We start from the raw sequence: 16,424 nt of genomic DNA on the forward strand, positions 1-16,424 counted from the left end.
CCTCCTTCTCCACTTTCTCCTCCTCCTTCTCCACTTTCTCCTCCTCCTTCTCCACTTCCTCCTCCTCCTTCTCCACTTTCTCCTCCTCCTTCTCCACCTTCTCCGCCTTCTCCTCCTTCTCTTCCTCCTCCTTTGCCGCCTCCTCCTGACTGCTCTGCCCCCCGGGGCCCTGGGGGCCCAGGCCTTCAATGTTCAGGACGGTGGGGGGAACGTCCCCTGTGATGCAGTGTTTCCTCTGCCTCCGAGGAGCCGCCCTGCTTGGCGCCTGGGCTCGCGATGGCGAAGGGAGCTCCTGGGCGCCGACGTCCTCTGCGGGGAGCATCACTGAGCCCAGGCGGCGGCGGCGGCAGCGCTCAGGTGGGGGAAAGGCGAGAGAGAGGTCCGTGAACGCCTCCTCCCTGGTGGAGATGTTAAGGCAGCGGAGACAGCATATCCGAGTCACAATCTTGCCCCCGAACATCTTCTCCACCGAGGTTGGACTCGGGCTGGGGGGCTCCTCGGGCGGGGAGGGCGAGCTGGACTGCTTCAGCTTTTGGCAGATCCTCGTCCCCGTTTTCTCCTCTTCGTGCAGCCTGGTGCAGGGAGCAAAGGGCCTTCGTCCATACACACAGACCCATCCCCAGTGCACTGGCCTGACCTGTGCATCTGCCTTACTCAGCTGGCCACGCGTTTACACGCATGCAGGAGAAGGCACGGGGAACATACATATGCGTGTACAAAACGGCATCCGAGCACATGCACTCATAAGCCAGGCACACGTGCTACATACTTACCTGCACGAGGCTCACAAACCTGCCACAAAAAGACGTGCATGTGCCCCCAGAGAGCTGATGAGAAAACACACACATGCACGCTCAGGCAAGCACCGCATAGTGTACAAACACACACTTACCCTCCCAGTCACGGCTCATGTCAGCATCTCCAAAACTCCCCTCCCACTCGGCCCCCGTCCCCACACTCAGAGCGACACACATCTGCTCCAAGCCTTTCCCAAGTGCAGGGCTGTGCCCCCGTTTCCAGGAAGAGACAACACAGCCCAGGGGGAGGGGGCTTTCCCACGAGCACCCTCTCCAGACCTGGAGGCCCCCGTGCAGAGCCAGGCCTGGCCTCCCTTACCGATCCAGCAGGTACTTCAGGTACTCCGAGCAGTCCTGCTGGGTGCCAGGGCTGAACCAGGGTGTCCAGGATGCAGATAGAAAGTTCTCTGGAGAAATGGCAGGCCGCTAGGACCAAGGAGGGAGAAAGACAGGGCCAGGAGCCAGGGCCACTCACCAACCAGCGCCACAGTATGCTAGGCCTGAGGATGGCCCTGGGGACTCGCTGCCCCAAACTTCCAGCCTCCCCACTGAAGTCCTCCCCCTTCCCTGACTCATCCCACCAAGGCCACGCAGCCTATAATCAGGACGTCGGGTCACGGAGGTGAACAGTCCTCCGGGAGTCTGCTCCTCCCGGACACACCTCACATGTCACTCCAGGCCCTTGTTCGTTGCCATTCCCTCTGCCTGAAACACCCTTCTCCCCTGTCAGGAGCTTAGCTATAGAGTTCAAGTCCCAGGTGCAGTTAGTGTCACCTGTCCCACAGTGTCTTCCCAAGAGCCCCCATGCCCATCACGATCAACTCTTCCTCCCTAACACGCACACTACACTCGCGTTTCCCTCTGCTCAAGCACTACAGCTGCTATCTGCAGGTTCCTCTTCCCCGCCAGACTACGCGCTGCATGGAGGCAGGACTGTGGCTGACTCATCTCTGTGCCCCCGCACAGGGCCTGGCATAATGCCTGCCTGGCCAAGGGCTTTAGGTTCCAGGAGGGCAGAGACAGGGACTAAAACAAATACAGCCCTCAGGGTGCCTGGCAGGCAATATGAGTGCTCAAAAATGCCAGCAGACCAGCAAAGCAACACCTAATAGAATGGACTGAACCACTGCTGGGAGAGATGTGGGCAGCACAGCACAGAGGGGCTCAGGAGGCACTCCCTCGCCTGCCCGGTAAGGGCGCTGAATCGGCCCCTTGGGCTTTAGCCGTGAACCCATGCCAGCCTGGACTGGGGCCCAACAACTCACACCAGAAAGTGGGGGCCCACAGCCAGATGCAGGCAGGTCGTGGGGAAGGGGAGGGGTCAGACCGGGCCTCCTCTCCAGCACCCCCGACCCCCCCTGTGCTCACCTGGCTGTGCTCCAGGAAGGCGAAGAGCCACTGCAGCTTGGTCATCAAGGGCTGGGAGTTGTTCTCAGTCAAACGGAGCACACAGTGTCTGAAACTTCCAAACAGAGCGGGGCACCTGGAGTAAGCCAAGGGCACCCAAAGAACTTCTACTCACCCATACTGTGGCAACCCAAGGACTCCAAGCTAAAGACAGGACAGACACCTGTAGCTCAAATCTGGGCCAGGCGCCAGGGAAGAGAAGCAGGTGAACAGCTCGGCTCGGAGGTGACCCCTGCAGTCCCTTCAGTTCTAACAGCCTGTGACTCCACAATTTGAAGATTCCAATGTCCTAAGGTCTTATGGTCTCAGGGTTTTAAAGTTGGAACTCTCAGACATGCTCCAGAGTCCATGCCAATATCACCACCAGCCACTCACACCCTTCTCCCTACTTCCCTGAGAAATGGCGTTCAGACCTGTCCAGAGCAGCACGCCCTGCTCCAACCTTGGCCCTCCAGGCCAACTATTACGGCCCCTTCTCAGGGCCCCTGCCACCCCAAGTTGTCCCTCTGCCTTCAAATGGGAGGGGGTCACTGTGAGGAATATGCTGAAAAAAGAGGACGGGGGTAGACTGGGGCTCATGAAGGGGTCTGATCCCATGGGAGATAAGAAAGAGCCCCTCCTGACAACCACATTCCCTGGAACAAGCCAATTTCCAAGCCCCAGCTGAGCTCCTGTTCTCCCAAGAAGCTCTGGCTAGACAGGCATCTCTCCAACCTGCACCCACTGTGCAGGACAGTATAGCCAAAGTGCGGTCCACTTAGCAGTCTGTGACAAAGCAAGTTCAGAAACTGAGACTTTAGAACCTTGTATAGTGATTTGACAGTACTATGACCGTACAAGCACACGATCATTTCCTAGTAAGTCATTTTATTGTACTCTACAAAGGGAAGAGTCTGCAGCAGACTGGAAGTTCAAAAGACGAAACAAAACTAGTCCTTCCCCAGGCAGTTTGAGAAGCATGACAGCAGCATGTTAGGAGTTCCTAGAGTTCAGCTCCAACCTCCTCCTGGAGCTGAAGCTCAGAGAGAAGAAACTGCATGGAGGTCCTACCACAGCCAAAGCCAAGGCTTACTTCCACTGTGACTTTTAAAAAAGATGTCTAAGCGTGGTACTGGTGAAACACACACAGGTGAATAGATCAACAGAACAGAATAAGGAGCCCAGAAATATACCCCCATAAATATAGTCAACTGATCGTTGACAAAGGAGCAAAGGCACTATAATGGAGCAGAGAAAATCTGGTCAACAAATGGTATTGGAACAAGTATACATCCAAAACCAAAAATAAGAATCTGAACACAAACCCTACACCTGTCACAAAAATTAACTCCAAATGGATCGTAGACCTAAATGTAAAATTCAAAACTATAAAACTCTTAGAAAATAACAGGAGAAACCTAATGACCTTGAGTGTGGTGATGCCTTTTTAGACACATCACCAAAGACACAATCCATGAGAGAAATAATTGGTAAGCTGGATTTCATGGAAATTAAAAAATTCTGTTCTGTGAAGTACAGTATCAAGAGAATTAGAAGACAAACCAGAGACTGGGAGAAAATATTTGTAAAACACACATCTGATAAAGGACTGTTAAAAAAAAAAAACCTCTTAAAATTAAACAATAAGAAAACAAACAACCTGATTAAAAAGTGAGCCAAACATTTTAACAAATATCTCACAAAAAAATTATATAGATATGTGTATATATATATATATATATATACATATATATATATATATACACACACAGATGGTAAATAAGCACATGAAAAGATGCTCAACATCATGTCAATCAGGGAAATACAAATTAAAACAACAATGAGATACCACTGCACACCTATTAGAAAGGCCAAAATCCAGAACACTGACAACACCAAATGCTAGCAAGGATGTGGAGCAACAGGGACTCTCATTCATTGCTGGTGGGAATGTGAAATGGCACAGCCACTGTGGAAGAGAGTTTTGCAGTTTCTTACACAACTAAACATACTCTTCCCATCCTATGCAGCAATCACACTCTTTGGTATTTACCCAAAGGAGCTGAAACCTTATATCCACACAAAAACCTGCACAGGGATGTTGATGCAAGCTTTATTTAGAATTGCCAAAACTTGGAAGCAACTAACATGTCCCTTCAGTAGGTTAATGGATAAATGGCAGTGTGGTACATCCTGGCAATGGAATATTATTCAGTGCCAAAAAGAAATGAGCTATCAAGCCACAAAAAGAAATGGAGCAACCTTAAATGCATATTACTAAGTGAAAGAAGCCAATCTGAAGAGGCTACACACTATATGATTCCAAATATATGGTTCTAAATGTATGATTCTGGAAAAGGCAAAACGATGGAAACAGTAAAAAGGTTGCCAGGAGTTAGAGGGGGATGAACAGATAGAGCAGAGGATTTTTAGGGCAGTGAAAATACACTAGATGAACCTCTGGAACAACATTAAATGCACCATTTGCATTATAAGGGTCCCAGAAGGAGAAGAGAGAGAAAGGGCATGAGAAAATATTTGAAGAGTTAATGGCTGAAAACTTCCCTAACACAGGAAAGGAGGAATACATCGACACATATTAATCAAATTGACAAAAATTAAAGAGAAAATATTAAAAGCAACAAGGGGAAACAAACAAGTAACATACAAGGGAATCCCCATAAGGTTATCAGCTGATTTTTCAGCAGAAACTCTGCAGGCCAGAAAGGACTGGTATGATATTTTTAAAGCAATAAAAGGGAAAAACCTACAACCAAGAATACTCAACCCAGCAAGGCTCTCATTCAGATCTGACAGAGAAATCAAAAGCTTTACAGACAAGCAAAATCTAAGACAATTCAGCACCACCAAACCAGTTTTACAACAAATGCTAAAGGAACTTCTCTAGGCAGAAAAGAAAAGGCCACAACTACAAATAAGAAAATGATGAATGGGAAAGCTCACTGGTAAAGGCAAACATACAATAAAGGTAGGAAATCATCCACACACAAATATAATATCAAAACTAGCAATTATGAAGAGAGGAGAGTACAAATGCAGGATATTGGAAATGCACTGGAAATTAAGAAACCAGAAACTTAAAAAGCAAGCTTGCATATATATACAGACTACTATATCAGAACCCCATGGTAACTGAAAACCAAAAATCTACTCTACACTAGATACATACACAAAAAAGAAAAAGGAATCCAAACTCAACACTGAAGATAGTCATCAAATCACAGGAAAAGAGAACAAAGAGGAAGGGAAGGAAAAAGACCTACAAAAACAAATTCAAGGGCTTCTCTAGTGGCACAGTGGTTGAGAGTCCGCCTGCCGATGCAGGGGACACAGGTTCGTGCCCCAGTCCGGGAGGATCCCACATGCCACGGAGCGGCTGGGCCCGTGAGCCATGGCCGCTGAGCCTGCGCGTCCAGAGCCTGTGCTCCGCAACGGGAGAGGCCACACCAGTGAGAGGCCCGCGTACCGCCAAAATAAAAAACAAAAAAATTCAAAACAATTAACAAGGGCTTCCCTGGTGGTGCAGTGGTTAAGAATCCACCTGCCAGTGCAGGGGACACGGGTTTGAGCCCTGGTCCAGGAAAATCCCACATGCCTCAGAGCAACTAAGCCCGTGTGCCACAGCTACTGAACCTGCTCTCTAGAGCCTGTGCTCCGCAACAAGAGAAGCCACCGCAATGAGAAGCCCGCGCACTGCAATGAAGAGTAGCCCCCACTCGCCGCAACTAGAGAAAGCCCGCGCGCAGCAAAGACCCAAAACAGCCCAAAATAAATAAAAATATATTTTTAAAAATTAACAAAATGGCAATAAGAACATACATATTGATAATTACCTTAAATGTAAATGGATTAAATGCTTCAACAAAAAGACACAGACTGACCAAATGGATACAAAAACAAGTCCCATATATATGCTGTCTACAAGAGACTCACACTTCAGATCTAGGAACACATACAGACTGAAAACGAGGGGATAGAAAAAGGTACTCCATGCACATGGAAATCAGAAGAAAGCTGGAGTAGCAATATTCATATCAGACAAAGTAGACTTTGAAAGAAAGACTATTACTAGAGACAAAGAAGGACACTACATAATGATCAAGGGATCAGTCCAAGAAGATATAACAATTATATGTGCACCCAACATAGGAGCACCTCAATATATAAAGCAAATACTAACAGTCATAAAAGGAGAAATCAACAGTAACATGATAATAGTGGGAGCCCTTAACCCCCCACTTTCATCAATGGACAGATCATCCAGACAGAAAATCAATAAGGAAACAGAGGCCTTGAATGACACATAAGACCAGATGAACTCAACTGATATTTATAGAGGATTCCATCCAAAAGCAGCAGAATATACGTTCTTCTCAAGTGCACACGGAACATTCTCCAGGACTGACCACATGCTGGGCTACAAAGCAAACCTTGGTAAATTTAAGAAAATTGAAATCATATCAAGCAGCTTTTCCAACCACAATTCTATGAGATTAGAAATCGATCACAGGGAGAGATCAAGATATCGGAGTAGCAGGATGTGAAGTTCACCCTCTCCCACAAATACATCAAAAATACATCTACACGTGAAACAATTCTCACAGGATATCTACTGAACGCTGGCAGAAGACCTCAGACTGCTGAAAGGGCAAGAAAATCTCCACGTAACTGGGTGGGAAAAAAGAAAAAAAAGAAGAAAAGAAAGCAAGAAAGGAATCGGGATGGGACCTGCAACATTGGGAGGGAGCTATGAAAAAGGAAAGGTTCCTGCAACCTGGGAAGCCCCCTCACTGGCAGGGAGGTCAGCAAAGATAGAAGGGGAGCTTCAGAGCCTTTGAGGAGAGCGCAGCAACCTGTTTTGAAGCAGCCAGAGCAGAGGGAGAACTGCACAGATGGTCAGTGCCACCACCCTGTGCTCCCTAGCCTGACACACATGTCTGCCAGAACTGACAAGGGCTGGGTGCTGGAACTCGGGCTTTGGAGATCAGAACTGGGAAGAGGACTGGAGATGGCTGTGTGGAGACAGACAGGGGTGGGAGTGGTGCTGGAATCCAGTACAACCATGGCTGGGAGTGTATGTGGAGGAAGCCTGGGACGTCATAGAGGTCAGTCACCACTGTTTGGGGGATGTACAAGGGGAGGGGTGGGACCCAGATTGCAGCCTTTTCCCCTGTGGGCATGCATGCAGAGGGCAAAACACTGCCTGCACGGGCTCCAGGGGCAGTCTCAAGCCTCCACTGCCGCCCACCTAAACGCCAGGAGCAGTCACAAGCCCCCACTGCCTCCCACCTAAACGCCAGGAGCAGTCACAAGCCCCCACTGCTTCTCTCCCACATCCCAGGAGTGGTCCTGGGCTCCCGCCACCACCCTCCCAGACTCCAGGAGTGGTTGCAAGTCGCATCCACTCCCATCGCATGCCCTGAGGGTGAGTCTGAGCCACTACCACCTCTGAGAACCCCAGGACCGGGCACCAGCCACCACATCTGCACACACCCTATCAAGGGGATAACAACCAGCACAAGCTGAGAAAAGAGGCTACAGGGATCCATGCTAAAAACAGCCCTCACACCAAATTTATTAAACCCACACAAGCTACAAAGGGATGAAACCACATATAAATAGTTCTTCTAGACCACAGTAGATAATTGTTTCTCCTTAACTTACAGAGTAAGAGAAATATAAGTAACATGAAGAAGCAAAGGAACCACTCCCAGTTAAATGACCCAGCACATTCCCCTGAATGAACAATGAAGCAGACCTCTTCAGTCTAATAGACACTGATTTCAAAAAGGAGATAATAAAAATACTGAAGGAATTAAGAAAGGCTATTGACAGAAATGCAGAGTACTGTAAAAAGGGACTAGAAACTATAGAGAGGAACCAAGAAAAATTAGATAACATATTTGCAGATATGAAAGCTGAGCTAAAGGCAATGAACAGCAGAATGAATAATTCAAAAGAATGAATAAGTGACCTGGAAGATAGAAAAATGGAAATCACCCAATCAGGACAGCAGACAGTACACAGATTAAAAAACAAAAAACAAAAAACTTCTGTGAGGGCTTCCCTGGTGGCACAGTGGTTGACAGTCCACCTGCTGATGCAGGGGACATGGGTTCGTGCCCGGTCCAGGAAGAGCCCACATGCCGCAGAGTGGCTGGGCCCGTGAGCCATGGCCACTGAGCTTGCGTGTCTGGAGCCTGTGCTTCGCAGCGGGAGAGGCCACAACAGTGAGAGGCCTGCGTAACACAAAAGAAAAAAAAAATTCTGTGAAAGTGATGATAACAACAATGAACAGCAAAAAGATATACATGAAGATGTAAAAGAGAATATCAAAATCATAAAATGTAGGGGAGGAGAGTAAGAAAATGTAGAATTTTTTTCCTGGAATGTATTTGAACCTATATGACTACCAGTCTAAGGCAAGTAGATACAGGAAGGGGTTAACATACTTGAAAAACAGGGTAACCGCGAATCAAAAACATACAATAGATTCACAAAAAAACAAAAAGAAGAAAAGTATAATACAAAAGAAAATCATCAAACCAGAAAAGGAAAAACAAAAAGAAAAAGGGACAGAGAGGAAATATAAAATCAATGGGAAAACACGGTTTAAAATGACAACAAATACATATCTATAAATAATTACCTTAAATATCAATGGACTGAATGCTCCAATCAAAAGACACAGAGTGGAAGCCTGGATAAAAAAGCAAGAGACTACAATATGCTGCCTATAAGAGACCTACTTTAGGACAAAGGACACACATATATTGAAAGAGAGAGGATGGAAAAAGATGTTTCATGCAAACAGAAGTGACAAGAAAGGGGGGGGCTGGCAATACTCATATCAGACAAAACAGACTTTAAAACAAAGTCCATAAAGAAAGATAAAGAAGAACATCATATGATGATAAAAGGATCAATAGAAGAAGAGGATTTTACACTTATCAACATATATGCTCCTAATATAGGAGCACCCAAATACATAAAACAAATACTAACAGACGTAAAGGGAGAAATTGACAGAAATACAATAATACTAGGAGACTTTAACACCCCACTCACATCAATGGACAGATCTTCTACACAGAGAATCAATAAGGCAACAGAGATACTAAATGATACAATAGGACAGTTAAACTTAATTGATATTTTCAGGACACTACATCTAAAAAAACCAGAATACACATTCTTTTCAAGTGCACGTGGAACATTCTCTAGGATTGACCACATACTAGGGCACAAAACAACCCTCAACAAATTTAAGAATGTAGAAATTATCTCAAGCATCGTTTCTGACCACAGTGGCATGAAACTAGAAATTAGCCACAGAAAAAGAAATGAAAAAAAAAGAAAAATTACATGGTGACTAAACAACATGCTACTAAACAACCAATGAGTCAATGATGAAATCGAAGAAGAAATTCAAAAATACTTTCAGACAAATGACAATGAAAACACAACCATACAAAATCTATGGGATGCAGCAAAAGCAGTTCCTAGAGGGAAGTTCATAGCAATACAGGCCTTCCTCAAAAACCAAGAAAAATCTCAAACAACCTAACCTACCAATTAAAAGAACTAGAAAAAGAAGAACAAACAAAACCTTAATTCAGCAGAAGGAAGGAAATAATAAAGATCGGAGGAAATAAATAAGATAAAGATTAAAAAAACAATAGGAAGGGACTTCCCCCCCCCCCCCGGTGATCCAGTGGCTAAGACTCTGCACTCCCAATGCAGGGGGCCTGGGTTCGATCTCTGGTCAGGGAACTAGATCCCACATGCTGCAACTAAGAGTTCGCATGCCACAACTAAAAAGGATCCTGCATGCTGCAACTAAAGATCCCACATGTCACAACTAACAGATCCCGTATACCACAACTAAAAGATCCCACATGCCACAACTAAAGATCTCACATGCCACAACTAAAGATCCCACATGAAGCAACAAAGATCCTGCATGCCACAACTAAGACATGGCACAGCCAAATAAATAAATAAATATATTTTTTAAAAAAATCAATACAAACAAGAGCTGGTTCTTTGAAAGGATAAACAAGATTGACAAAACTCTGGCCAGGCTCACCAAGAAGAAAAGAGACAGAACCCAAATAAAATAAGAAACAAGAAAGGAGACACAACAACTGATACTGCAGAAATACAAAATAATAAGGAAATACTTTGAACAATTATATGCCAACTAATTCAACAACCTAGAAGAAATGGACAAATTTCTAGAAACATACAGCCCACCAAAACTGAATCAAGAAGAAATAGATAATTGGAACAGACCAATCACTAAAAGTGAAACAGAATATGTAATTTTAAAACTCCCTACAAACAAAAGTCCAGGACCAAATGGCTTCACAGGCAAATTCTACCAAACATACAAAATATAATTTATACCAATCCTTCTCAAACTCTTCCAAAGAATTGAAGAAGAGGGAACACTCCCAAGGACAGTCTATGAAGTTACCATCACCCTGATACCAAATCCAGATAAAGACACCACCAAAAAAAAAAAAAATTACAAGCCAATATCTCTGATGAATATAGATGGAAAAAATTCTCAACAAAATATTAGCAAACCAAATCCAACAACACATAAAAAACATCATACACCATGACAAAGTGGGAGTCATCCCAAGTTCATAAGAATAGTTCTACATATGCAAATCAATGTGATAAACCACATAAACAAAAGACAAAAACCATGTGATCATCTCAATAGATGCAGAAAAAGCCCTTGACAAAATTCAACATCCATTCATAATAAAAACTCTTACCAAAGTGGGTATAGACAGAACATATCACAAAATAGTAAAAGCTGTTTATGAAAAACCCACAGCCAATATAATACTCAATGGTAAAAAGTTGAAAGCCTTCCCCCTAAAATCTGTAACAAGACAAAAATGTCCACTCTCACATCTTCTATTCAACATAGTATTAGAAGTCCTAGTCACAGCACTCAGACAAGAAAAACAAATAAAAGGTATCCAAATTGGAAGGAAAGGGATAAAATTGTCATTATTTCAAATGATACGATACTATATGTAGAAAACCCTAAAGACTCCACACAAAAACTACTGGAACTGATAAATGACTGAATTCAGCAAGGCAGCAGGATACAAGATGAATATACAGAAATCAGTTGCATTTCTTTACACCAAAAATGAACTATCAGACAGGGAATGTAAAAAGACAGTAACTTTTAAAATAGCAACCCCCAAAATGAAATGCTTAGGAATAAACCTCACCAAGGAGGTTAAAGACTTATATGCTGAGAACTATAAAACATTAATAGAGGAAACTGAAGATGATTCAATGAAATGGAAAGATATCCCATGCTCTTGGATTGGAAGAATTAATATTGTTAAAATAGCCATACTACCCAAAGCAATCTACAGATTTAATGTGATCCCTATTAAATTACCCATGATGTATTTACAAGACTAGAAAAAATAATCCTAAAATTCATATGGAACCATAAAAGACCCAGAATTGCCTAAGCAATCCTGAAGAAAAAGAACAAAGCAGGAGGAATAACCATCCCAGACTTCAGAAAATACTACAAAGCTACAGTAATCAAAATGGCATGGTACTAGAAGAAAAAATAGACATATGGATCAATGGAACACAACAGACAGCCCAGAAGTAAACCCACACACCTACAGTCAATTAATCTTCAAAAAAGGAGGCAAGAATACACAATGGGAAAAAGTCTCTTCAGCAAGTGGTGTTGTGAAAATTGGACAGCCACATGTAAATCGATGAAGTTAGAAGACACCATCTCACCATATAGAAAAATAAACTCAAAGTGGCTTAAAAGACTTACGTATAAGACATGACACCATAAAACTCCTAGAATAGAACACAGGCAAAACAATGTCTAACAAATCGTATGTTATGATTTCTTACATCAGTCTCCCAAGGCAATAGAAATAAAAACAAAAATAAACAAATGAGACCTAATCAAACTTGCAAGCTTTTGCACAGCAAAGGAAACGATAAACAAAATGAAAATACAACCTGCAGAATGGGAGAAAATATTTGCAAATGATGCAACTGACAAGGGCTTAATTTCCAAAATATACAAATAGCTCATAAAACTCAACAACAAAAAACAACTCAATTGAAAAGTGGGCAGAAGACAAAAAGAGACATTTCTCCAAATAAAACAAACATATGGCCAACAGGCACATCAAAAGATACTAAACATTGCTAATTATTAGAGAAACGCAAATCAAAACTACAATGAGGTACCACCTCATGCCAGTCAGAATAGCCATCAAAAAGTCTGCAAACAATAAATGCTGGAGAGTCTTGGAAAAAAGAGAACCCTCTTGCACTGTTGGAATGTAAATTGATACAGCCACTGTGGAGAACAGTATGGAAGTTCCTCAGAAAACTAAAAATAGAGTTACAATTATATAATCCAGCAATCCCACTCCTGGGCATATATACAGACAAAACTATAATTCAAAAAGATAAATGCACCCCCTATGTTCACAGCAGCACTATTCACAATAGCCAAAACCTATGTTTTAGGTTTTTAGGAAAAAAACCTAAATGTCCATCGATAGATGAATGGAATAAGAAGATGTGGTACATACATACAATGGAATACCACTCAGACATAAAAAAGAACAAAATAATGCCATTTGCAGTAACATGGATGTAACTAGAGATTATCATACTAAGTGAAGTAAGTCAGAAAGAGAAAGAAAAATACCATATGGTATTACTCATATGTGGAATCTAAAATATGACACAAATTAACCTATGTATGAAACAGAAACAGAATCACAGACATAGAGAATAGACTGGTGGTTACCAAGAAGGAGGGTGGTGAGAGAGGGATGGATTGAGAGTTTGGGATTAGCAGATACAAACTGGTATATATGGAATGGATAAACAACAAGGTCCTACTGTATAGCACCAGGAACTATATTCAATATCCTGTGATAAACCATAATGGAAAAGAATATGAAAGAGAATGTATATATGTCTACCTGAGTCACTCTGCTGTACAGCAGTCATTAACAAAACACTGTAAAGCAATTATACTTCAATTTTAAAAAAGGAAATCAATCACAAGAAAAATACTGTAAGAAACACAACATGTGCAGGCTAAACAACATGCTACGAAACAACCAATAGATCACTGAAGAAATCAAAGAGGAAATCAAAAAATATCTGTAGACAAATAACAGTGAAAACACAGATCCAAAATCTATGGGATGCAGCAAAAGCAGTTCTAAGAGGGAGGTTTATAGCAATACAATCTCACCTCAGGAAACAAGAAAAATCTCAAATAAACAACCTAACCTTACACCTAAAGCAATTAGAGAAACAAGAACAAAAAAACACCCAACTTAGTAGAAGGAAAGGAATCATAAAGATAAGAGCAGAAATAAATGAAATAGACATGAAGAAAAAATAGAAAAGATCAATGAAACTAAAAGCTGGTTCTTTAAAAAGATAAACAAAGTTGATAAATGTGTAGCCAGACTCATCAAGAAAAAAAGGGAGAGGGCTCAAATCAATAAAATCAGGAATGAAAAAGAATAAGTTACAACAGACACCACGGAAATAAAAAGGATCAAAAGAGATTACTACAAGCAACTATATTCCAACAAAATAGACAACCTAGAAGAAATGGACAAATTATTAGAAAGGTACAAACTCCCATGACTGTACCAGGAAGAAACAGAAAATACGAACAGACCAATCACAAGTACTGAAATCGAAACTGTGATTTAAAAATTCCCAACAAACAAAAGTCCAGGACCAGGTGGCTTCCAAGGCGAATTCTATCAATCATTTAGAGAAGAGTTAACACCTATCTTTCTGAAAATCTTCCAAAAAATTGCAGAGGAAGGAACACTTCCAAACTCATTCTATGAGGCCACCATCACCCTGATACCAAAACCAGACAAAGAAACCACAGAAAAAAAGAAAATTATAGGCCAATATCACTGATAAACATAGACACAAAAATCTTCAACAAAATACTAGCAAACAATACATTAAAAAGATCACACAGCATGATCAAGTGGGATTTATCCCAGGGATGCAAGGATTTTGCAATATCCACAAATCAATCAGTGTGATACACCATATTAACAAACTGAAGAATAAACACCATATGATCACCTCAACAGATGCAGAAAAAGCTTCTGACAAAATTCAACACCCATTTATGATAAGAATTCTCCAGAAAGTGGGCACAGAGGGAACATACCTCAACATAATAAAGGCCATATATGACAAACCTACAGCTAACATCATACTCAACAGTGAAAAGCTGAAAGCAGGGACTTCCCTGGTGACACAGTGGTTAAGAATCACCTGCCAATGCAGGGGACACGGGTTTGATTCCCGGTCCGGGAAGATCCCATATGCCATCGAGCAACTAAGCCCATGTGCCACAACTACTGAGCCTGCATTCTAGAGCCCACAAGCCACAACTACTGAGCCCGTACACTACAACTACTGAAGCCCACATGCCCTAGAGCCCACACGCCACAAGTACTGAGCCCATGTGCCGCAACTACTGAAGCCCACGCACCTAGAGTCTGTGCTCCACAACAAGAGAACCCACTGCAATGAGAAGCCCGTGCACCGCAATGAAGGGTAGCCCTCGCTCGCCACAACTAGAGAAAGCCTGCGCACAGCAACGAAGACCCAAAGCAGCCAAAAATAAAATAAACAATTAATTTTTAAAAAAAAGGAAAGCTGAAAGCATTTCCTGTAAGATCAGGAACAAGACAAGGATGTCAACATAGTTTTGGAAGTCCTAGCCACAGCAGTCAAAGAAGAAAAAGAAATAAAGGGAATCCAAGTTGGAAAAAAAGTAAAACTGTCACTCTCTGTAGATGACAAGATACTATACATAGAGAATCCTAAAGATGCTACCAGAAAACTACTAGAGCTCATCAATGAACTCAGTAAAGTTGCAGGATACAAAATTAATACACAGAAATCTGTTGCATTTCTATACAGTAACAATGAAAGATCAGAAAGAGAAATTCAAGAAACAATCCCATTTACCATCACATCAAAAAGAATAAAATATCTAGGAATAAACCTACATAGGAGGCAAAAGATCTGTACGCCGAAAACTATAAAATGCTGATGAAAGAAATAGAAGACAACACAAACAGATGGAAAGACATACCATATTCTTAGATTAGAAGAATCAATATTGTTAAAATGACTATACTACCCAAGGCAATCTACAGATTCAATGAAATGTTTATCAAATTTCCAATGGCATTCTTCACAGAACTGGAACAAAAAATCTTAAAACTTGTATGGAGACACCAAAGACCCCAAATAGCCAAAGCAATCTTGAGAAAGAAAAATGGAGCTGGAGGAATCAGGCTCCCTGACTTCGGACTATACTACAAAGTTATAGTTATCAAAACAGTATGGTACTGGCACAAAAGCAGAAATATAGATCAATGGAACAGGACAGAAAGCCCAGAAATAAACCCACACTCCTATGGTCAATTTATCTTCGACAAAGGAGGCAAGAATATACAATGGGAAAAGATAGTCCCTTCAATAAGTGGTGCTGGGAAAACTTCACAGCTACATGTGAAAAAATGAAATTAGGACATTCTTTACCACCATACACAAAAATAAACTCAAAGTGGATTAAAGAACTAAATGTAAGACCGGATACTATAAACCTCTTGGAGGAAAACACAGGCAGAACACTCTGACATACATAGCAGCAATATCTTTTTCGATCCATCTCCTAGAGTAATGGAAATAAAAACAAAAATAAACAAATGGGACCTAATTAAACTCAGATGCTTTTCCACAGCAAAGGAAACCATAAATAAAATGAAAAGACAACCATAGAATGGGAGAAACTATTTGCAAATGATGCAACCAACAAGGGATTACTCTCCAAAACATACAAACAGCTCATGCAGCTCTATATCAAAAAAACAAAACAAAACAAAAAAACAACCCAATCAAAAAATGGGCAGAAGATCTAAATAGACATTTCTCCAAAGAACACATATAGATGGGCAAGGGGCACATGAAAAGACGCTCAACATTGCTAAGTATTAGAGAAATGAAAATCAAAACTATAATGAGGTATCACCTCACACCAGTCAGAATGGCCATCAGAAAGTCTACAAACAATAAATGTGGGAGAGGGTGTGGAGAAAAGGGAACCCTCCTACACTGTTGGTGGGA

At 42.2% G+C, this 16,424-nt stretch overlaps 1 protein-coding gene across 1 annotated transcript in view; it reads right to left on the reverse strand.

Moving 5' to 3' along the window:
• USP35 (ubiquitin specific peptidase 35) overlaps nt 1-16,424 on the reverse strand; it is a 75,514-nt gene that overhangs the window by 2,178 nt on the left and 56,912 nt on the right. Inside the window, exons 8-11 of the mRNA XM_029207342.1 lie at nt 2,166-2,259; nt 1,117-1,223; nt 98-572; nt 1-40 (exon numbers count right to left, since the gene is read on the reverse strand). The exon at nt 1-40 is cut by the window's left edge and continues 761 nt beyond it. Of these exons, the coding sequence (XP_029063175.1) occupies nt 1-40; nt 98-572; nt 1,117-1,223; nt 2,166-2,259 (716 nt within the window). The remainder of the gene's footprint in view (nt 41-97; nt 573-1,116; nt 1,224-2,165; nt 2,260-16,424) is intronic.

Source organism: Monodon monoceros, unplaced genomic scaffold (genome assembly GCF_005190385.1).
Source record: "Monodon monoceros isolate NGI ecotype Baffin Bay Population unplaced genomic scaffold, NGI_Narwhal_1 Super_Scaffold_7, whole genome shotgun sequence".
In the NCBI taxonomy this organism is placed as follows: domain Eukaryota; kingdom Metazoa; phylum Chordata; class Mammalia; order Artiodactyla; family Monodontidae; genus Monodon; species Monodon monoceros.